This window comes from Halyomorpha halys, unplaced genomic scaffold (genome assembly GCF_000696795.3).
Source record: "Halyomorpha halys isolate HHAL.00 unplaced genomic scaffold, Hhal_1.1 Scaffold815.1, whole genome shotgun sequence".
NCBI lineage: Eukaryota > Metazoa > Arthropoda > Insecta > Hemiptera > Pentatomidae > Halyomorpha > Halyomorpha halys.
Window position 1 is genome coordinate 501,727 of NW_027112549.1, and position 24,474 is coordinate 526,200.

Below are 24,474 nucleotides of genomic sequence, written 5' to 3' on the forward strand. Positions count from 1 at the left end.
AACAAATTACTGGACTCCTGGACCTTCATAGGCTGTAGCAGTACAGATTCTTTTCAAGGTTAATGATTTATTGTCCCATAATGAAATCTCCGATAGGATCCGTTTTTGAAATATACTTATCAAATGGTAAACGATTCACGCATCGATGAAGGAGAAATCATAGACTATTTTTGCACTAGTTTCCAACAGCTGAAATTGAAAGTAGTTTTTACAAAGCATAAATGTCATTTTCAAAAATTGAAAGTTTGTAAACATTTTTAGCATTCCTAGTAGATGTGATGTTATCAAGAACTGATTTGATATTATCGATAACTTTCATTATTTCTTAGAGGAAAATTATTACTAAAGTTGATTTTTCAACAACGTTAGGTATACAGTAGTAACATTTTTAATATTATACCTGGAGACTGTTTCAGTAATATATTTATTATATAAATTAAAGGATAATTTCATGAAATAATTATTTCCAAAATAGTGATTATTTATTGATCATAATGATTATTTGATGAGATAGATGATTATTACATGGAGATATTTACAACTAACGCAACTGTCCTAGCAACTCTAATAGTATTAACTGTATGGTTGTTACCATCATGACAGAGCATTTATTATTATCACAGTACTTTCGCACTAGATCCTGGCATGATAGTTGACAGTGCATAAAGTGACAGTGAAGTATTATCAAAAACCATCTTGAATGTGCTGTTTAAGCTTACAGTGAATTAGTTTAAGCTTACAGTAAATATTAGGTTTTTCCCTTATAAATTAGAAACAAAGAATTTATGATCTGTACAAGCTACATGAGCAAACATTATAAAAAATTTCCAATTTAAGGCACTAATTCTAGAAGCAGAGATGTAATGAAATTATACAAAAAGTTTAATTAAGATATATGACTTATTTTTTTCAAAGACTCATCCAACTAAAAGGCCTAATTTGATGAAGCTGTTGAGGACTACCCAGATGTATCAAGAAAATTACACATGCATAAGCAAAAGTAGGTGTTTCGTTTTGATACTTGTTCATTTTTACACTAAAAATTTTCACAAAATTTGGACTCTTACTCAACAAAAATACTAAAAAAAAAAAAAAATAACTAGAATAAATTTTTATTTTTCTTCCTATGCATTAAATATTTTGGTGAGCTGAAATAATACTCATACCATTCTACTGTAATGGAATAGCATTTTGAGGAGTTTGATAAATAATAACATAAATTCGTCAAAATATAATTTGAATACAGTAAAAGAAAATGGAATAAACATCTATACAGAGATGCAGGGAGAGAAATGCTTTATTCAGCGATGCTGCCCAATTACATTAGGTTGCTACATTACACAGCATACTAATCAATCCATGATTGGACATCTACACAATATATATATTCATTTGTTTTAAAAAAAATATATATATACATTTTTTTTTTCCCCTTGTTCCCTCATAATCAATACTAGTCTACAAATCCTAATACTACAAATACTAAATACAATATTAACTACAATAATATTTTGGTTTATTTCATTTCATTCATTTTACTTCTCTTTTTTTTCTTTACTTGACAACTCTATTCTCCCTATCTCACTCTCTCAGACCTCCCATTTCCAGTGATCCGCTATCCATGTTTGATCCATTAAACAAATTTATCAGATAGCAATGTGGAGTCAAACCAAGGACATATAATAATCATCGTAATAAATCGGTTTATACAAACACATAAATTTAAAAAAAAGTTATAAATACATATAATTTACTGTTCTATAATAACAATAAAATGAATATTAGATTTGAGAAGTTTGTCGGGGAGTGTGGTCAGCAAAGAACAACATAAATAAACAAAACCATATTTATTTATTTTATGCCGACCTTTCGACCTGAGTTTCAGGTCTTCATCAGGGGTTATGATGTAGAAGGTTAGATTGTTTGAATTGTCGAATAATGCAAGATTTTCATGTTATTAGCAAAAAAGAATATTTGTTTTTAATACTTCCATAAAAATATTATCTTAAAAGGTTGAAATTCATGATCACTACCCTAAAAAAATATAAATGAGCAAATTGTCAAAATTAATCAAAAGCTTTCCCCAGATATCCTTATCTGATCTTCATTTGACTGAATCCCATTAGAATAAAAGATACTCCTAAACACTGTTTCACGCAAAAATTATAGAGTACAAACAAAGAGTTCAAATTTTCTGAATTCTCCAAAACATTCCACCAAGGCCTCTTTCAGGTTCGCTCTTGACTCGATTGACTAAATTAAAAAAAAGTGATTCAACCTGTTTTGGTAGTCAGCTGATTTAACATGATCACCCACTGGACAAAAACAAATGAATAAATTCACGGGATGAGAAATCCTGCATTTGTCATGAGGACCAGTGACTTCCTAGAATAGATGTGATAGGTTGTTCACTACACCAAAAAAATTGTTTGTCGTTACTTCACCATGGCCAATAATGCTTTAAGCAGAGGGTCATTTGAAAAGGAAAAGCTAGTACTGCATTCACTTGATTTGGTATGGGTTTTAAGATCTGCAGTATAGGTCAAAACAGTTCAATAATTGAAACTATTTCTGAATTGTTTTTCTTAACCGGAACCAGGACTAGCTCCTAAATTTATGTAGTTCAGTGCATTTTGCCATGTGTATCCGCTATTTCAGGAAGTCTAATTTGAATCACTCAAAACAAAGAGGGCCATAGAGTGACAGGTGTTGCTTTACCCTTTCAAAAATGCAATTCATTCCACATCACTTTCCAGCTAGGAACGCACATAGAAGTAGAAATTGTCAATGGATATTCAACACAAAGAGTAAAGAGCTACTAGAATAAAAAAGAGATGATATAAGAATGAATATATAAGAATCATACATACTGTTAACTGCTGCTCTACGTAGCCAGAAAAATATCTCTTATCTTAAAATAGTGAACAATAAAGTAGGAAAATGATGCCATAAATATATAAAAATAAAAGTGATATAACATAAAAAATATTATTTTATTTGATATAGTATTTACATTGGTTTTCTTTTAAAAATAGTGTAACATGCCCAGATTAATTGAAAACTCATTTTTTTTTTTTTTTTTTTTTTTATAGCAATAACTGCATCATTTAAAAAGAATCTGTTCATATATATAAAATACATTGCAAGTTTACAAAATCAATTTTTTTAAAAATATCTTGATATCAATAAAGTTCTTTGACTGATATAGCCTATGTATATTACATTTACGTATTGTCTTTTCCTAAATTGAATTATTTTCCTATGGTTTTCAGATGTAAGCGAAACGTCTCATAATATACATGTAATAATCATAACGTAATAACTTAGATATTTTTAATTATGTACAATTTACATAATGCGATCAACTTGCAGTAAAAATATTACATATTTATACACAAGATATAATATTAATGTATTATTTACAACCTTAAAGCTTAAATAAATTTCAACAACTTTACAATCCACCTTTACAGTGATAATTAATTTTTAAGTGCATAATTTAATGACTATAATGAAAATAGTTCCTTTAAAAAAAAAATTTATTACAATAATACAGATAAAATAAATAAAAACATGAACTAAATCAGCAGTTAAAGAATTGCTACATAACCATATAAAAAACAAGTTTAGGAGTTCACACTGTGACTTTTATCCAAATAAACAAAATTTACATCTATCAGTCTATCAAGTTTGATCCTACCGTTAAAAACTTATGGCCTTTAAAAACAAAAGGGAAGAAAAGCAGAGATTAAGTTAATTCGAAACATAAGAATGATATAAATATTGTTTGACTGTAGATTTCCAAAAACTATAAATTTTCAACATTTCTGTACAACTACTATATATGTATCTGTATATGTTTCAACAAATCGGATCTACTTGTAAAAACTTCAGAACACATGTCACATGAAACAAGCTCTGTTTTAATGTCATCTGGAGAAATGAGGCATTCTTCTGGTTCAGAAGTCTTCACTTCTAATTTAAGCTCAACATCAATATCGTCTACAATACACGTCTCTATTTGCTCACCACCTGTTTCTTCAAAGAGGTCTATTCCATTTACATATTGATTTTCCACAGCTTCTGAAGGGGGAACATCTCTCCTCACTTGGGATCTCTTTTTTTGGTTCCCAGAACTTCTTTTATTGTCCACAGGAAATGTAGCAAGTTCATATCTAGGTTCGGCTTTCATATTATGGTAACTAACATTTTTCGTTCGCGGTCGACTTCTAGGAACTATTCCATTTAAACTGCTTTCTTGGCTAGGTGCTACTTCTTGATTTTCAGGACAAGAAACCACATACTTTGAAGCATATGATGTATTATTCATCAAACGAGCAGCTTTTGTTTTACCCCTAGCATACCTGTAAAAACACAAATTAGATAAGTTGCGTTGAAACTTAATTAATAATTACAATATTTTATTAACAATGCTTTTAAAGTATGGGGTTTTGTTGATATATTTAAATATACAACTTTTCAAAAGGAATAATATTATAAATAAAATAAATTTAAAGAAACAAATTTAAAACATTATTAGCATAAACACAAGAAGGAAACATGTTAGGAAAAAAATTCAAGTAGGAAAAGAAACAGCGGAAGTTGAGAAAAGTCAAAGCAGCTTTAGAAGGCCACAAATAACAATAAATTGAAAGTACAATAAAACCACTTAAAACAGGCTAGAGTACGATGGGCTGGGTCTCTTGTAAGTATTAATTCTTACAGAATATTGAATTATGAAACAATTCTGTTTTTTAAGTTTTTTCGATTCCCCTCACTGTTTGCACACAAATTGTCAAAAACAGAAAAATATTGTTAGCAGTTTTTAGTGATTTCCACCTTGATGTATCGGATCAAAAAGGTGCCCAATACGAGCTACATAAAATAAAAAACACTCTATGCCACTCGAAATCCCAGAGTTAGGTGCAATGGAGAAGAACAGGAAAAAAAATAGACTACATGTCACTGTTATGATCCAGCAAAAATCAAATCAAAAATACAAAAACTTTAGAGGTTAGGGAGTGAACATGTATAGAGATGAACCCTGAATTGGAGGTTCCAATGAAAATTACACCAATGATATGATCAATAAAATCATTATGTAGTTGAAAAACTTCAGGTTGTGTCCAGCACCCCAAAAAACACAATAAGCAACTAAGAAAAATTACACCAGAACTTTCCGTTTCAACTGGCCTCCTGCACCAGCCTCCACCAATTATTGCGATCTTGTGTGGCTGCCATCCAGTTCCTCACTCCCATCATGGTCCTGGCATCAATCATCACTCACACTGTCACTCCATCAAAGGTGAGGTCTTCCTCTGGGTCTTGTTCCATAAAGTACCTCTGTCACTATTTTCCTTAGCAGATCATTCTCAGCCATCCAAGCAACATGCCCGGCCCCCCACCTCAATCTACTGAGTCTTACAAAATGGACAACGTCTGGTTCCTTAAATAAATCTTTGAGCTCCTGGTTTGTTCGACATCTCCATATCTGGTCAACCTTGACAGTTCCAAATATTTTATGGAGAATCTTCCTCTCCAAGACCATTAAGTTGTGCTCACCAGCCTTGGAGCTAGCCATGTTTCCGAGCCATACAGAAGAATTGGCTGAATAATTGTTTTATACAGATAAATCTTGGTGTCCTTAGACAAGGTACAGCTTCTAAAATAGGGACTGAGGATATAATAATAATAGCGGTTGGCACATAGGACTACTCGTTTAATTTCAGAGTCCACAACATTGTCTTGGGTCATGAGAAATCCAAGATACATAAACTCAGGGACTTTTCCAAAAGTATATTCTCCGATCCTAATTTCTTCCCTGGGCCTAGGGATTTCTTCTGTGACCATGTATTTGGTAAAAAGTTAATTTACTTAGCAGAAATCATTTACAATTAGTTTCATGAAAAGAGCAAGGCTATGACTTTACCAGATAAAAACAAATAAAACCACAAACAGATGTGATTTCAAGTTATACCAGACAAAAAGGTACAAACGTTACTAGTCGGCCAAAAAACATTAGTAAAAGCCTGAGAATTTTGTTCTTAAATCTTCATTATCATTCTTATCATAAAAGATATAGAAACTGTTTCCAATCATCATATTTCAAAGAATTTTAATAAACACCAAAGAACTTAAAGTTACATATGTTGTTCCAACTAAATTTAAAAAAATGACATTTACCCATGTGAATTTCTGACATTATCCCAGCCATATAAAGTTCCCAACAAATTACCGAAGTTCCGACTAGTAGGCACTTTTTAAATCAGTGGACAGAAATTATTCCACAGGAATGGTCTACCAAGCAAATAAACCATCATGGGAGAAATTTGGAAAGCCTCAATAAAGACCACCATGAGTGTAATGAGAAATTTTGGCACAAAGTAGATAATGAGAGAGAAAGGAAGTAAATCAGGGAGATATAGCAAAGACTTGAGCAGCAAAATAATCACAGAAGAAGTAAAAATTCTTGATTGGTGAGGAGCAGTTTTATCAAGAACACTTTTCAGGAGTATTTAATGACCCAGGAGAGCATCTGGCAAAAAATAATATTCTGGAAAGTCAAGAAGTCATTAAGGAAGACAAGATTGAAAATGTCATCCAAAAAATCAAAATAGGTGAAGAGACTGTATAGCTCTCCAGGATCACTGAAATTTGGAAGAGAAGAACTTATTAAATATCTCCAATGATTCTCCAAAAAACCTAGGATACAAAGAATCTACAGTGATTGGGTGTTCAGCATTATTATACCAAATAATAAGAGAGGTAGATGAAACAACTGAAAATTACAGGCCTATAAGCTTACTTTCGGTGGCTTACAAACTATCAATCTCAATCCTAAAAGGCACACTAAGGCTCAAATCAAGAACCAAAGAGAGGATAAACAAGTGGGTTTAGTCCAGGGAGGCTTAAGACCACATCTTCATGCTAAGAAGCACCACAGAGAAAACATAGAATAGAGACAATAACATGTATATAGCATTTGATTTTGCTCCTCTCAGAAAAGAAATGTGGAATTCTTTGAGGTAAATAAATTTCCAGGCTATCTTCTAACAACTATTACATCAAAGCGAAAGGAGCTGTGAGGATCAATGGAAGGGGGCCCAATCCTTTTCATATGGCAAGTTGTGAAGCAGGAAAACATCTTAAGTTCCCTAGTACTTGTTATATTAATGGATGAAATTCATATAATTTGTAAGTGCCATACTGCTTGAATATTCATCAGGAAATGGAACATGAGGAAGGATGTGGTTTAAAGCCTATTATTGCTAATGATATCAAACTAACTGCAGATATGAAAAACAGGCTACATCAACCCCTTGTAGAATGGCAGGAAGATCTCCAAAGGTATGACTAACAAAACCTCCAAGAGAAAGATCTAAGTTCTATCAAGAGAAGATCAAGAAGACATTCAGCTGATCTGCAATGGGGGGAAGTACTTGAAGTGTTATCAGAACTAATCTATTTGGATACAGTTATTTACAACACTGTGAAGATTGACCCAGAAATAGTAAATGGGATATTCAGTTACAACCAGGTTTGTTACCTCATCAGTACTAAATTGTGGGGCACAGAAATTTTAGAAAAGAAACTAAAGATACATATACAACTATCTTTACTTCCCAACCCTCACTTACTGCAGTGAAAACAGTGGTTATTCTGGCAAGCAATATTTTCGTTATAAACTACCTGTGACAACCTATTATTCAAAAAATATAATTCTTAATTTTCAGACTGTGACAGTTAAAAATTGAAAATAGAGAGGGCTGTTTGTTGGAGAGAGGTGTCTGTTAAGATATATTTACTGTTCATAAAAGCCAACCTAAGAACACAAATAATATGAAAAACTCACCTTTTGTTTTGACCTTTTGGGACCCCTTTTCTTCCAGACCGTACAATACGAGCCCTGCCTTTATTAAGATCAGTATTTGTAGGTGTTAATCCAGGCTCAATCTTAATTACAGTGTCTAATTCTTCAGAATACTTAACAATCTGTGTAGGAGGTGGTGGAGGTGAAGGCATCTGTGTCTTCCTTCTATCTTCTTCCACGGGTGAGCCACTATCTTCTTCAAATCCTGTGTATTTCTTTTTACGAACATACTTCCTATTACCCTTTGGCATACGGTGCTTAGCAGTATTTTCATCAGAGTGAAGAACTAGGTGAGCACATAGTTCACTTGATGCAGCAAGAACCGAGCCACATACCATGCACTCATAGCAGTTGTTACTAAGGCGACTTTCTGAGCCAGAATGGTGTGCCCTTATATGCTCACGAAGAACGACCTAACAAAATAATTTCAAAAAAGTTCATATTAATTCATGAAATGAATTTAAATTAATTTAAATTTTATTTAATTCATTTATAATGAAACTCACCCTCTGATTAAAAGCTTTTGTACAAACAGGGCAGACATAAGGTTTTTCCCCAGTATGGATTCGTTCATGCTTCCGTAGGGTGCCACCATCCCCAAATGCTTTCCAGCAATATTTGCAAGCGTATGGTCTCTCACCAGTGTGAATACGTAAATGTATCTGAAATAAGAAAAAAAAGTAATTAAAAGCATAAGGAGACAGATACACAATGAATTCTCATCTAAAAAAGTAATATAGTAATATCTCTTTTACATTTTACCACTTAGCATATTACAATAATGGTAAGGCTAAAGGAAGCCAGTGGGCCAATCCCCACACTAAAAATTTCTTGTGTGTTTGACTTCATAAAAACCTAAACAAGTTCAGCCTGCTACAGCATCAATGGATTTAACAATTACTAGCTTTTTAAGAAATCATTGATAATCCATCCCAGCTACTTTACATGCCCATTTTAAGAATAATAAGGAATAACCAAGGTGCATACATCCACCCTCTAGCCCAGTTACCTTTTAAATTCTCAAGTAGTCATTATTCTTTAGGCCTAATATTTAATGTAATATTTTATTTTTGGAGAAATTAAGGTATTATTTTTCTTTTTACATTACAGTTATCCCTGTTACACTAGAAATTTTACACACCTGTAAAAAGTAGTATGAAGGATAAGTCTTGTGCATTCTAAATTAGATATCTAGACAGGCATGAACTAACTAATTTGGTGACTGTGAAATTACAATCATTAGTTATCATTAACCTTCCGTATAAAGAGAACCCTTTTAGAATATATGGTACTTTGCTAGAATAGTGGTATATCTGACAAACTAATTTTTTTTTTTAATTTTGTATTTGAGATATTCTATAGAGTAGGATTAATCTGTAACAATTCTAATTCTAAGAGCTTTGGTACTGTCAGTAGAATGACATCAATAAAGAATACTTTCTATATCACCATCATCATCCCGAGCTCAACAATTCTAATAGATCTTGGACCTTGGCTGTCTCAAGAGTTGTCCTCCATGTTTCCCTATCCTCAGCAGCATTTTTTGTATCATGATCTACTAGCAAAATTTTACTTTTGTATACATTTATTGCCATTCCTTTCATATACAGTTCCTCCATCGACACATAAATTGCTTGTTTTAAGTTCCTAGTTAGCTATCAGAACTATACCATTTGCAAAATCATATTTTGCAACCCTACAAAAATCAATTTTGCATCAAATTTCTGTGCCCTCCTAGAGTACTTCACCCATAAAAGCAATATAGAACAATGAACTCAGACTATCTCCCTGTTTGATTCTTTTACATTAAGATGTACGACTCCTATCAGATTCTGATAAAAGTGCTACAATGAGATTTGTGGGAAGGAACATTTTTATATTAGATTATTTTCTACAGTTCTTTCCTCGACACAAAGTCAAAAGTTTTTGATCTAGGAAGGCTAAATAAATATTCCTGCCTCTTTTCCATATATTTTAAATAATTATTCACATGGAAAATATATCTAGTATCTCTCTTCTTGGTCTGAACACTGCCTGTTCTTCTTTGAGTTCCTCTTCAATGAAATTCCTCAGTCTCTATTCCAATTCGCTTTCATAATTTCATACTTTATGAATTCAGGAGCTATGCTTTAGCCTGTCTCAGTATTGCTAATTCTCCTTCTTTGTTCTTCCTCGGTCACCAACTAGGGTATTTCTTTCAGCAAATTTTTCCTGAAAGTGCTCATTTCTTGTAACTAGTATTCCATCCTTATTTATATTAACACAATTTCCTTTTCTACCCATCAGCGCCTTAACTGTGCTCTAGAACTTTTTCATGCAAAAATTTTTTTTGCTTGCTTGATTATTATTTATACGCCTAGTTCCGCTCCTTAATATACTCTCACCAAGCTTGTGGATCCTTTGATTACTGATAGTTTTTCCTGGCTCATTCATTTCTGTGCCTGAACCACTATAAACTCCTCGCTCCACTCACTACTTCCTTATTAGTTTGTGGTAAGATTTTACAAACTCCATATACTTTATCTCTTGAGGTAATAATCGCTCTTAATTAATTCCCACACTTCATTCACTCATTTATCTGTATTGACATCATGCAGTTTTTTTACAGAAAGTTACCTCAAATTATTTTATTTTCTTTCATATCCTAAAGTCCCGATTTTAATTCTTTCATATTATTTTACTTGAATATTGCTGTCTTTATGTATATTTGTAATTTGAACATGGACCACCCCTACAGAAACTATCTATGAGTGAAACACATTTTACCAAAAATAATGAAAGCTACCCATTAATCTGAACTAAACTGAAGTCAAATTGGCCAACAGATCATCAGAATAATTAATGACTTAATATCTTAACAATAAATAATCGATAATTATTCATAGGTGATCATAAAATATTTTTAAGAACCACATACCTGATGAGAAGAGCGTGAATTGAATGCCTTGCCACATTGTAAGCAAGGAAACATTCGAGAGATATTGACACCATGAACAGCTTGCCTGTGATTCAAAAGACTTTGACCTTCAGTGAACATCTCACCGCATTCACGGCAAACCATTCCACCATTTGGTTTCATATCATCATGGCTCATCATATGTCTGCAACAAACTATATAATCTAAAACTTGAAGAATTATAGTCTTCAATACTATAAATATTAACTAAAAATAGGAAACACTAAATTAAAATGTGAATACAGATTATAAATCAATGAATTACCTGATATATAAATTTAACACAAAAGATTATTCCAAAGGATAATTTTATGATTATTAGACCACTTGAAGTTATAATAACAATCAATAATTAAATTCTTTTCAGTAATTAGAGTAACAAATAGAGCTCCCAAGATGTGTAATCAGCCCACAATCAAGTACCCTAGATCTTTATATTAAATAGTTAAAACACTTTAAAAAGTTTCTATTTTTATTGTATTATTGAAAATGCACTTTTGTCTTTATCTTCAAACAAATAGTCTGAATAAGATAATATGCTGCATACATATGAACCCAATATAGTTAGGCAGCAATTACCTCAAAATAGAGTGTTTCTCTCTTAATCCAATAATAAGGAAGTGCATCCAACAAATAAGTGACTTCTTTACAATGTGATGAAGCCAACTGATGGTTTGCAGGAAAACCACCAAAAGTGACATCAAGCCAGTGTATGGTAAAACCAAGGTCCCAACACTTCTTATAGTATCAATTACCAATAAGATAATAACACTGTAGCTTGATTATAGACAAATATTTACAAAAAAAGATTTAACATGCCTAGATTTAACAGCTCTATTATCGGTGGTGTGCCTAGACCATTCTGACCATTTTTATAAATAAAAAAAGTGTTACTTGGACCTCTACACCAATATCTATAATCCATACTACCATAACAGACATATGGTAATGAAGTTTTTTATTTCCAAAAAACCACCCATAACACATGATTTTAATTGTATTTGGGTGGATTTTAGAACTAAACAACTCAATTACAAACATTATTTAAGAAAAAAATGTTCTCATTTGCATACAAATAAATAGCAATCTATTCTATCTAATCTAGTCTATTCTATGCAGAAGTAAGTCAGTTAAACAAAGGCAGGACCTTTCACGATGCTGCTGAGGGTGTATTGAAATAGAAACATTATTTGTTAAGCTTGTCAAATGCAGTTTAAAATGAAAATGAAATTTAAAATAAATAAATAAGTGTTTAACTGTTAACATGTTCGATAATATAAAAAGTAGAATTAGTAATTCAATTCTTGAATTATAAAAATTACATAGGAAATTTTACTTGTCTAAACATATTCACCTAGATTAGTTTATAAATATCAAACAGAATTGTTTTTATCAGACAGTATTTGTCTTTTGTATGTGACGATTGAGGGGCTTTGAATTCCACGAATGAATAGTGTAATTGGAATGATGGTCTATGAGCTACACTTTTGGATGTCATCCGTAGGAAACATATCTGTTTGGGTGACACCCAAATGAAGTGATGGTGTATTTATACAAATAAAAATTTGCATAGCTGCTCAGAATCATCATTCATAACAATAATGAGATGTTAATATTTGACTTAATATGAGAAGATGATCAAGGGTGTGGTCAGCAAACAAACACAAATGAACAAAAATACACAATATACTAATAAATAACTTTTTGTTTATTTGCTGACCGCACCTCTGACCATTTTCTTCTCATATTAATAACAATAGATATGCTAATATAATGCTATTACAAAATATAAAATATTAATCCATCACATCAGATATTATCATCTTATAATAATTAATTTTAAACATGCCATATAAATTAGTCATATACTATACCATCTCTATCTAAATGATATTCTTTTAAATATATATTAAAACTTACTTTTTCAACTTGGCTTTATTGTGGAACCTCCTTGAACAGATAGAACAAGGAAATGTTCTGGTTTCGATGTGTGAGGCAAGATGTTTATTTAAAGCCTTACTATCTTTAAACATCTTTTCACAAAGGTGGCACATATGATTAGCTTTATGTCTTGTTTTCATATGATCTTTGAGATCTGTCATATTTTCATAAACCTAGAAACAGTATAAAATTCAATACAATTAAATTAACTACTATACAACTTCTTACGACTTTAAATTCATGCATTTAAAGAGAAAGAGGTAAGGAAATAATACTAATAAAAAGAAGAAGAAGTAGATATTCAAATAAGGTACACTTAAATCTCAACAAAAATCATGAACACACACATATAATTGGAGATTAAATATAATATCACAACGGAAGTGAAACAAAATAGAGTCTATTGATAAGGAAAAAATCATGAAGTGATATAACATTACATACTTCTCCGCAAAGGTAACATGAATGGACTCCTATTTCAGGATCGTGATCTTCTTTATGACATAAAAGTTCGTCTAGAGTATTAAATACAACATTACATAACGTACACAGATGGTTTTCCTCATCTTCTTGTTCCTCTTGTTTTATATGAGACCTAAAAGTCATATACAAACATTTTTTAATAAAAATGGAAGTGTTATAAGAAAATAAAAACAGACAGGCCACATAAGACAGATATGTGTAATGGATCTGCCTCTTGTGGTCTGGATAATCATACTTTTCTTCAGTTTAAATGAAAATTTAAAACTCTTCAGCAGCTTAAAATATTTTTAAAATGCTGAGTAAATGAAAAAATAATTTAATTTTTTTTTTTTAATTAGACAATACAACCTTATTCCTCTAGAGAGATAGAATGTTATTGCTTATCTTCTTAAATATATCAGTGAGTTTTAAGTGAAATTGTCTATAAATAATGAACAGCCACTGGCTCCTATACCTCCCATTTACTGACAAAAAATACAGTGGCAACAAATAAAGATGTGCACACAGTAACTTACAATTAACCTACTTTACTAGTTTGGAGTACAAATATAAAAATCCAAGGAATAAAATCAAAACATAAATCCAGCATCATGAAAAAAATACCAAACACAACATAACTCGAAATTAAAACTTTTAAGTATTATTATACCCTTTTGTATTAAAAAAAGTCTTTTCAGAAATAATACATGTGCTATATTCACAAAAGACAAATGTGTTTGTTCTAAAATAACTGATCAAATTAAAAAATTCCAATTTTTTTTTTCCGTAATAGGTTTCAGTTCTAAAAGAATAAATTATTGTCAGACTTTAAAAATTCATTACTTACTTCCGATGTTTTTTCAGTTGATTATACCACTGGAATGAAGCACCACATTCATTACAAAGAAATGTACCATAATTATCATCTCTTTTCCGAGAAACTTGTCCATGTCTGATTGAATTGTGTTGCTCAAGTTGACTTTCAGATTGAAACATTTCACCACATGATTCACATTCATATGCTGAATCTCCAACGTGTATCATAGTATGCGAGGTCAAGGCTTTTTCTCGAGCGAATCCAATTCCACAGTGTTGACAAACATATGGTCTTGAGGGATCTATTATAGGAAATTTAGGTACTTCTACTTGAGGTATATCAATTTCAAACTTGAAATCATCAAAAGGAATCTGAGGAGGTCTAGTTTTTTTTTCCCGAGCTATAGTTTCATCAAATTCAAATTTTTTCATGCTCCTTTTTTTTCGACGAGCTCTTTGTTTTGCTTTGGCTTGGGGTAATGTAGGTAATTCTTCATAATCATCTTCAGGTTCAATTTTGATAGGAGCATATGCATGAATTTTCATATGCTCTACCAGATCATGTTTACGCCTATACTGAGCACCACACATATTGCAACCATGGGGTCGCTCTACTTGATGAGAAACCATATGCACAGTTAGGGCAGATTTTTTGCTAAACCTAAACATAAAAAACAAATTGTTTTAAATAAATAATAAATTATTTTTAAATAAGAATAAACATTTCATCAATAAATACTTTAGTTATCACTACACTCTATTAATCCATATTGATGAGGAAATCAACTAACAACTAATAAAGAGCCATATAAAATAAATATAAATATGTTCTTTATTACAGTCAAAAATAAAAATGCTTCGGATAAAGATCAGAAAACTTTATTTTATTTTTTAATGGCTGAACCCAAAACTACACTAAACTCCATTGAGAATCTACAAAGCCCCAGAATGGGAATATCAAGATTCATTTCTCAGAGCCACGGCAAAATAAATATTGACTGAACCACATGGGAACAACTCAATCCACGATGGTCCTTTATCGTCCTTTATCCTTCCTATAGCATTGATATTCTAGTGAATGAGTCAATCCAAGAGAGACAGTTTATTCAGGGTTAAAATTATCTTTTAAATGTATGAATTAAGACAGCTATTAATTTCTAAGATCCTTTTAAATAATATTTAAACTAAAACAATTTAATTTAAATATTTATCAACAAATGGTAGAAAGTTTTAAAACTAACAATTATTAATGCTGAATGAAAAACTATTTACAGCATAAAAATGACAAACCCCATTTATCAGGAACATTTTGTTTTAAAAGTGGAACATACAAGGTTTGGCAGTAGTTAATTTGAAATAGGCTGTATTTTATCTGTATATCTGACCTTGTTTTTTTTTCTGATGATGTTGAATTGGTTAAATATTGACTGGTTCGTTGGTCGGTCACTGGTAAGTTAAAGACTCGAGTCTTTTGAGTTAAGAATCTAACAGTTATATTCCAACTAATATGTCTCCAGTATAGTTTTTGCTCTTTCTTGCATTAATTTATATTTTATTTTTATGAATAGCAGAACCTCACTTATCTGACTCACATATTTCATAAGTAATATCAGAAACCCAAACAACAGTGTCAGAGAGATTGATTCTTTTAGTAGCTAACATTGCAATATTAGAGCAATATAGAATCCATAAATCACATCACAATAAACAGAATTCTGATTAATTTATTCTAAAACTATGCACCAATCCCTTATATTTTGAAAACCTTTGGTAATTGAAATCATATTTACTAATGGAAAAGCACTCGGTCACTCCAATCAACTAACTTATTTCAGTTACTTAATAAAAATAAGTTATTCTGTAAGATTGCTGATTGACCGTGTGTATTAATGAATGGAATATTTATAGTCCGGGTGCGGTCAAATTAAACTCAAATAGTAATGTTTTTATTTGAGCCAACGTTTAGCCCTACATTGCAGGGCTTGGTCAGAGTTGTTTTGACAGAAGTCAAAGTCAGAGTAACGGTTGAACCCAAAACTACACTAAGCTCCATTTCAACGCACAACCTCAGAGTGGGAATATGAAGATTCATTTCTCAGGGCAATGGCAAAATAAATATTGACTGACCGAGATGGGAATCGAACCCACAACCTTCTTTAACCAAACACTCCTGGGACCCTTGCTCTAATGTCCTTCCTTGTCAGACTCTGACTTGGACTTCCGTCAAAACAGCCCTGACGAAGCCCAGCAACGTGGGGCGGTACGTTGGCTCAAATAAAAATAGTACAAAATATTACTATTTGAGTTTAATTTGACCGCACCTGGACTATAAATATCCTATTAAAATAAGTTATATTAGCAGCACAAAATTAATGTCTAAAAAGAACATAATGTAATTGTATCACAAATTTTGATCATGTTAAATAATTTATTGAGATTATTTATATGGAAAACTTCAGAAATATGAGAAGTATGGATTGATTAAAAAAATTATTATAATGGAATAACTTATTCGAAATGAAAATAAAAATCTTAAATTAAAAAAAAAAGTGAGTGAAGCATGATTTTTCAGTTGAACCACTTTGAGAAAATTATTATCCCTAGTCATTAAAATATTGGAAAATGAAATTATTCCATGTACATGTAGTACGTAATACAATTATATCAATAATTAAGATTTCAAGAGTCATCACCAAAATTTACTTTTCAGAAACCATTCCATCAGGAAATAATAAATTATCCAGTACTAAATTTAAATTAATAGAAAAAAAATAGCCATGTAAACCTTCTACTGCAGAAGTCACAAGGATATGGATGAAGCCTAGAATATTCATCTTGATCTTCAGGCAATGGAACCATAACATCATCGTCATGGTTAGTATCAACATTTAGGTTTAAACCGTCTTCTTCTGACCTAAAACAGAAGGAAAATTGATGTTTTCAAGTACAAATAAGCACACTGAAATATTTACTTACTAACACATGAAATGGAAGTACTGAATAAACAAAATAATAAGAAAATAAATATTTTTCGATTACTTTTATTCTTCATGTTATATATTAATTCATCATGTAATTTTGGATATCCAACTATTTATATTATCGGAGAAGTTTGTCGGGGGGTGCGGTCAGCAAAGAACAACATAAATAAACAAAACCATATTTATTTATTTTATGCCGATGTTTCAACCTGAGTTTCAGGTCTTCATCAGGGCTATAGAACAAAAGAGATAACAACATTTAGAGCAACATACAATTGAAAAGGAATAGTATACAAATAAATTTAGAATTATACAAAATATTGAATTAAATCATAAATGATAAAAGATTGATAACTGATAATTGAATAGTACAAAATTTGAATTCAATAGTAGTGTCTAAAAAACTGAAAAACATTTTTTTCAGTTTTTTAGACACTACTTGCATATCTTATATTATACATATCTTCTTACCTACATGATATTATATTTCAGCTGTCACTGTTTTCAATCTACTACCATACAATTCCACGATTATCAATCAATTAAAATTTTGTACTATTCAATTATCAGTTATCAATCTTTTATCATTTATGATTTAATTCAATATTTTGTATAATTCTAAATTTATTAGTACACTATTCCTTTTCAATTGTATGTTGCTCTAAATGTTGTTGTTATCTCTTTTGTTCCATAGCCCTGATGAAGACCTGAAACTCAGGTCGAAACATCGTCATAAAATAAATAAATATAGTTTTGTTTATTTATGTTGTTCTTTGCTGACCGCACACCCCGACAAACTTCTCTAATCATTAATCTACGGTCAACTATCTACACCTCATTATTTATATTATCATTATAACTTGTGGAAGTAACAATCATAGTAAATCAAGATAAAAATAAAGAACATAACCTATTGGTGTATTACTGGACTATCTATAGTTACGCTAATATATTCAATAAATAGACCAATACCCACATTTTTATTTAATAACTCACATCTAGGGATAGGGGGATATTTTTTTTTCTCATCTAACCAAAATTCCAAACCCAGCAGCCTTTTACCACTACTAATACTGGCCAATTGAAGCAAAGTTGGGTCATTGTTACTTGGTTCCAACAGAACAGAAAAAGAAGGTACCTCATTGGAAAACAACTAAAAGAACTACTACAAAACTCTTGGAACAATCTTACCTTCCATAAAACACATTAAAAATTAATTCATTAATTTAAAAAATTGTATTCCATCAAATAATCATTAAATTAAAAAAAAAAAGACAAAAACTAAAACAAAGAGCAATTGTAGAAACCGATTAAGCAGTGTTATTCTGGAGGTATCATCATATTACACAAAAATATGAAAAAAAGTTAGTTATTGATAATAATTTTATAAATATCTTAACATCAGAGTATAAATAACAAGCCTAGATAATATCTGATATCAAATGAAATAATACCAGAAACTTTATAAGTTAAAGATCAAAATAAAAAAAAATATTACAAGTTTAAATAACTTTGAACCAGCATAATGACTTGGTCTATTTAAAATGAGCAATGATAATTAAAATTAACAAATTACAATAAGCTCTAAATTATAAACACACGATGTCATCTGTTACATTATAATATATTTTATTATAGTATTTAATAATTGTATAAATAACACTGAAATCGACGAAGGCCACAAGATTCTAAAACCATCTTTCTACAAGAATTTGATGACAGATTAACAAAATAAATTTATATTATAATTAACAGCTGACACAATACATAAAAAAGGAGTATTAATATAAAAAAAACAATAAAACTAATATGGTTGTAATATGAAACAATATTTTGATTGATGTAATAAATTAAACTAAAGAGAAAAATTAACTGACCCTAATATAAAATATCAAGATGGTAACACTTAATTCCCAAGTTATTCTACAAGATATAATTCATGCTAATCTTCTCTTTTTTTATGGAGCATTATAAACAACACAAAAAATACTTGATTTAAAAACTGATGAAATATTCCAATACAAGTGTAGTCAAAAAGAAGAAGACTATAATAAGCATAAGTAATGCCAAAAGATATCAACCAGAAAGCTAAAGAAGTACTTTTAACATATTTAAAATTATGGTACATGAACACTTTCCAATGACACATTTAAATTTTATTTAAAACGGTCACAAACAAATATAGAAGAAATGATCGATAATAAATTTTATATCCTATACTATATTGAAGAAAACTTACCCCGCATGAGAATTCCATTGGTCTGTGACTACCTCTTCCTCCGTAACCTGAATTTCTACGTAATCATCCCCTAATTCTGGAGGTTCAATTTGAATTTTATGCAATTCTGGTGAAGAGGGAACAACAATACAATCTTTATCAACTCCACATATTTCTTCACCAATTCCAGAACCAGCAGCAATCCATTCATAATTAAAACCATATCCTTCTTCAGTCATAACAATAGTGTTTGCCATCTTGAGTTCACTAAAATCATTTACTCAATTAGAAATAGTGACACCCAAAAACTAAAAAATGGCCTCAGATACAAAACAACAATTTTAAGCTAATATTTAGTCAATCTGAATTAATAGAAATGATAATTAACTGAATACACTTGCATCATTAAAACGTAAATATATAAAAAATTCCTTACACTTCATGAATGAAAGAATACCTGAAAAACTAGGAAAATTTAGTAGCTCAAAATCAGCAGTTCAGTCCATTACAAGTTTGGGTAAGATGGCAATACAAATAATTCAATGGCGCAATCAACACTATTTTTCTAGAGAATCCTTCATCAATTAAAACTTACGTTTTCTACTGTGCATTGACAAACAAACTGGGTAGGCTCTAACCTCAAAATACACAGCAATAATAGAAAGCAGATATTGCTCACTGAGAATTACTTTAGCGCTAACTAGGTTTCGACTTAAGTGAAGTCATTATAGAATTGACAAAGATAAAGTGAAAAAATATTCTATAAATCGTCAGTTCACTCATAGTAAAAAATTCAACAGCTAAATCAACTCACCAAGTAATACATAATCTCTAGAAAATGCAATCATTAATTTGACGAATTTACCCGAATATAACTTTAGCAAAAATTTTACAAGTAAAATACAGTAAGTTAAATGTATTTATTATTTTTACGTCACAACTACAAGTATACTTAAAATACATATATATCATAAAACATTATCGCTCCAGGTATGTTAGAAATAAAGGATCTTTAAATAGATATATTTTTGTTTTAAAAATTGTTTTTTTGTAAATAATAAATAGGCAAAATAATATAAAAATCAATGTTACAGTTTTGATTTACTCACTCTATACAATTGACTGTGGCTATCTTTCAAAAGTGGCGCAATTTTCGAATGTAGTAGTGAAATCAACAATTAATCACCAAACTCCTAATGTGAAGAACCCTTTATTTATATTCCTTAACAGAAACATTTCAGATAAGAGATGAACACAGTAAGAAATAATAATTACAAAACTGCTTAATCGCAAGTGAAGCATCTTCATTGAAATATGTATGTAGTCAGAAACAAAAGTCAACATACATCTGAAAAACATAAACAAATTTTAAAAGTGAACGAGAAAATTTGTTTTATTTATATTAAAGAAAGTCTTCATTCTAAAATTTAAAACTTTCATAATTTGCTCTCTATAAATAATTACCATTAAATGCTAAATAATTTTCGGCTAATATGGCCTCTCATTTTTAAATTTACCCACATCAAATCTCAGATTTATGTCTTTTACATTTAGGTTGCTATTCATAGTAAAATAATGTAAGACTTGAGAGCAAGTGCTATAATTAATCGGTAAAAATAAATCTAAATATATTGGTGCTGAGATAAAGGCCTCATGGCAACTTGTTTATCATCAGTTCTTAACACAAGATAACCACAAATTCCAATATTTTATATTTTAAATGGTGTTTCAAAATTATCTATTGAAATATAATATCTACTTTCAATGCCCCTGTTAGACTGTATCTATAATTAAATCCTTTTCCTCACAGCACGATGACATCCGATCGTTGAAAATAGAAAAATGAGCATATTGAAGGTAGGTATCGACACTGGCCTCATATAACACCATATCTACAAGCAGTTCAATTTGAGTAAAAAAACAAAAAAAAAAAAACATGTTCAATATTAAAACCTAAAAATTGCCCTCCAATAGACTGCCACAGTTCAGGCTGTATTGTCCCATTGGTCTCACTCAAAGGTCTATTTTTTGTTAACTTACCCTGACACCGTGTTGTAAAATCGTACTGGCTGGAAACATACATATTTGATCAGTCAACCCTTCGGTCGCTGATTGAGCTTCCTAAATCTTCGTCCTGTCGGTCTTCCGTGGCCTATGTAGAAGTGGCCGATCTACATTCAAATCTATAATTGTTCTATAACGATATGGTTTCAGGGTCGAATGAGATCAGTTCTTGAAAAATACTGTATGTACATGTTTATGTAGTATAATATTACATAAACATGATTATGTAGGTGTATAAGAGACGTAATCAGGTATCATCATTTCGTGAGAAATATGCCTTCGGAACAGAGTTTGAGACACGCCCAAAACCATCCGAAATTGCAAACAAAAAAGGAACTGGAAAGATTTAAACTTGATTTCAGTTTCGTTTTTTTATTGTTCTTTCCAAATACGAATTATGTTGTCTACCTGTTTGACCACATTTGATATGGCGGTATTAAGGCTCGAAAATCGGAAGATAATCACTTGGTTTTGGTGTCAGACTTGTGCCTTTTTCTTCGTAAATATGAATGTGTGTGTTTTTTTTTAATACTAATATTGTATTGATAATTATTGTATCAAATCTCTAAAATGACTTTTTGGATGATACTGCGTTCTTAAAGCGCAAATCAGAACAGAGTTATCAATATATTTACCTTTAATATATTTGCCTACAAAGTTACATGACAGTCGAAAACTGTGGGAGACTGACTGTCAAACTAGTTCTTAAGTCACAGCAAATACGGGCAAAATGTATCACAAATAAATTCGTTTTATAATGAACATATAAACCCAGTGGTTCCCCAACCAGTGGTCCACGGAACAAAAGTGGCCTTGGAATGAGCCACGCAGGGACTTGTAAAGTATATTTAGCGGAATACCTTTCTTGATGTGTGAGTGTCAGTTAAAAAATTTCAACAGGTAAATTCGCTATTTAAGTACCTCCAAATGCACTTAAGTAATCTAATTTCTTGAAGGTACCCGTGTTGGAAGAGGGAATGGTCCGTACTTTGTTCAATTACTTTATTAGAGGTCAAAATCAGGCTTTGATGTAAGAGGTTAGCGAGTCTAAGGTCCCGTCCACAGTTCAATTGATTGAGGCACAGGTCTTAGCAATCTGAGAACTGCAGGTGGCGCCAGTTCAAATCCGGCCTGGGGAGTGTGAACTTTCTTCATTTCGTGGCGGTCCCAAGAAGTCTAAAACCAAGTATAGAGCATCTAAGATGAGTTTGCCAGTGGATAAAGGGAGGGGGATGATGGGCATTGGCAAACGTTCTCCCACCAATCCCCCACTCTTTTGTCTTGGGTCTGTTCCAACAACCACTTCTGACGGTCCGGAAGTGTACGGAGCACAACGTACTTCTGCAACTTTACATAAAGAAATTCCTTGTATAAGTTTTTTAAAAACTATTTCATTAATATCGCAATGTTATAAGTTTACTAAGTCAAGTAAATTGGTTAGAAGGAAAACTATCCACTCTCATACCAAAACCGTAATTATGAACGTATTTAAATTCATGAAAACAGAGTCTAAGAGTGATCCAATCCATGTTTTCGCTATTATGGAAAGAGTTTCCCAGTCTACTAGTGTCTAGAGATACACTTTGAGAAACATTATAAAAGAGGGTGAATCGGTAGAGAGGGGTGATAAACCTTGTTTTGAAACTGCAACAAAAAAACGGCCCAAAAATAAAACAAAACTTAACATTGACAGCTTTGATAATGAAGCCATGCGCAGACTAGTATTTAATTTTCATATGGATGATAAAAAAAACTACCGTCTTTGGGTTACATTTTACCAAAAATGAGGGAACGTTCATAAATTAATTTCAGGGAAAATAAAGGCAGGATATGTAAAGTAATAAACTGAAAAAGGTTTTTTTTCTGAATACAATATAATTATTGTATCAAATCTCTAAAATGACTTTTTGGATGATACTCCGTTCTTAAAGCGCAAATCAGAACAGAGTTATCAATATATTTGCCTACAAAGTAAAACAAGAATCAGTAAGAAACAGCCCCAGTCAAAAGTAAAGGATAACCTAAAGAAGCGAGTAACCTTCCGTTTACCAGTCCGAAACTTGTTTACACTTTGGCGTTACCAAGTTCAGGACTGCATCTTGGAACAAACCTTTTGGTTGGGAGGAGGAGAGAGGTATATCATGGTGAGGAGGGGAGAAGGAGCTAGGGTGTGGGTGCACGAGTTCCTTCCCTTACAGGCAAACATATGTAAGGTGCACTATATGGAAACACAGAAGCCAATTGACGCCACTAAGGGATAATAATCCATCTAAACGGGATCATGCAGCTAATGATGTATCTATACTTCCATGGGATTACAGAGGCAAAGCCAAGGATATAGAAAAAGAGCTCCTAATCTTCAAAAGAAAGTTCTCTATCTTATTTTTAGAGTTGTAAAAAAAGGTGAACGAAAGTGGCGTACTAACCTGTAACTACGCAAGGATTTTGTGAAGGATAGAGTCAGAAATGTTTCTTTTAAGATATCCAGAGCATATCGTCAAGAGATTAGATGGAGATAAGGCAAAAATACAGCCAATTCATGGAACTATAAGAGGGAAATAGGAGTTGGATGATGGCAGGAGATGGTAACAATATTCTAGGAGTCAGAAACTGGATGACATCGGCAGAAAACTGGGATGATTGGAGCAAACCAACATCTGCAATTGGGTTTCAGAATGATCATAAAAAAATCCTATTTTTATGCTGATTAGGGTTACGGCATTAATGGGCTCCTAATTTATTTAAGCCAGTAACTTAAATCATGCGAATACAATTCAATTATAGTTCTAAGAGACGCCATTTAAACTAATGCTTGATTTTATCCATACAATAACTAAGCATACCGGACGATGTCCTGCGTCATGAATATAGTGGAACTAGTAGTTCTTTTTATGTACTGCGATGAAGTATCGGTCTATAAATTTATCATTGTGATAATAATACCTACGTTACGTTAGTAAAACCTAACAACATGACTTATAAAACACTAAGATTTAATATTGGATACGTTCTTAGACATGTGTACTAGATAAACCAGACTGTTTATGCACTGGTATGATACTCATATCATGAGCCATCCTGACCGATGGTTCCCCCTACTGACATCTCCAGGGTGGATTATGTTATCGTTTAGTTGGTATCTCCCCACGCTAAGTCTTTACTTGAA

The 24,474-nt window shown here is 31.5% G+C and overlaps 1 protein-coding gene across 5 annotated transcripts; it reads right to left on the bottom strand.

Moving 5' to 3' along the window:
- Window positions 1-2,974: 2,974 nt before the first annotated feature.
- LOC106686407 (zinc finger protein 595) lies at window positions 2,975-20,570 on the bottom strand. 5 transcript variants are annotated; one of them, XM_014429704.3, is made up of 10 exons: window positions 20,354-20,570; window positions 19,266-19,511; window positions 16,831-16,959; window positions 14,077-14,706; window positions 13,212-13,362; window positions 12,747-12,940; window positions 10,788-10,971; window positions 8,377-8,532; window positions 7,853-8,283; window positions 2,975-4,364 (listed from the first exon to the last, which is right to left on the bottom strand). In XM_014429704.3, exons 2-10 carry the CDS (start codon window positions 19,499-19,501, stop codon window positions 3,839-3,841), a joined length of 2,637 nt encoding a protein of 878 aa, XP_014285190.1. In that variant the 5' UTR covers window positions 19,502-19,511; window positions 20,354-20,570; the 3' UTR covers window positions 2,975-3,838. The 5 variants fall into 5 exon arrangements, with proteins under 5 accessions (XP_014285190.1, XP_014285191.1, XP_014285189.1 ...); XM_014429705.3 differs by lacking the exon at window positions 20,354-20,570 and adding an exon at window positions 20,059-20,177; XM_014429703.3 differs by lacking the exon at window positions 20,354-20,570 and adding an exon at window positions 19,840-20,050.
- Between the last annotated feature and the right edge of the window lie 3,904 nt (window positions 20,571-24,474).

Coding starts and splice junctions, on each gene's coding strand:
- LOC106686407 (XM_014429704.3), bottom strand. CDS start 19,501: ATGGCAAACACTATTGTTATGACTGAAGAAGGATATGGTTTTAATTAT. Junction 10,972..12,746: donor AATAAAGCCAAGTTGAAAAA/GTAAGTTTTAAT, acceptor AGTTTGTTGCAG/ACATATGATGAGCCATGATG. Junction 8,284..8,376: donor CAAAAGCTTTTAATCAGAGG/GTGAGTTTCATT, acceptor TTATTTTGTTAG/GTCGTTCTTCGTGAGCATAT.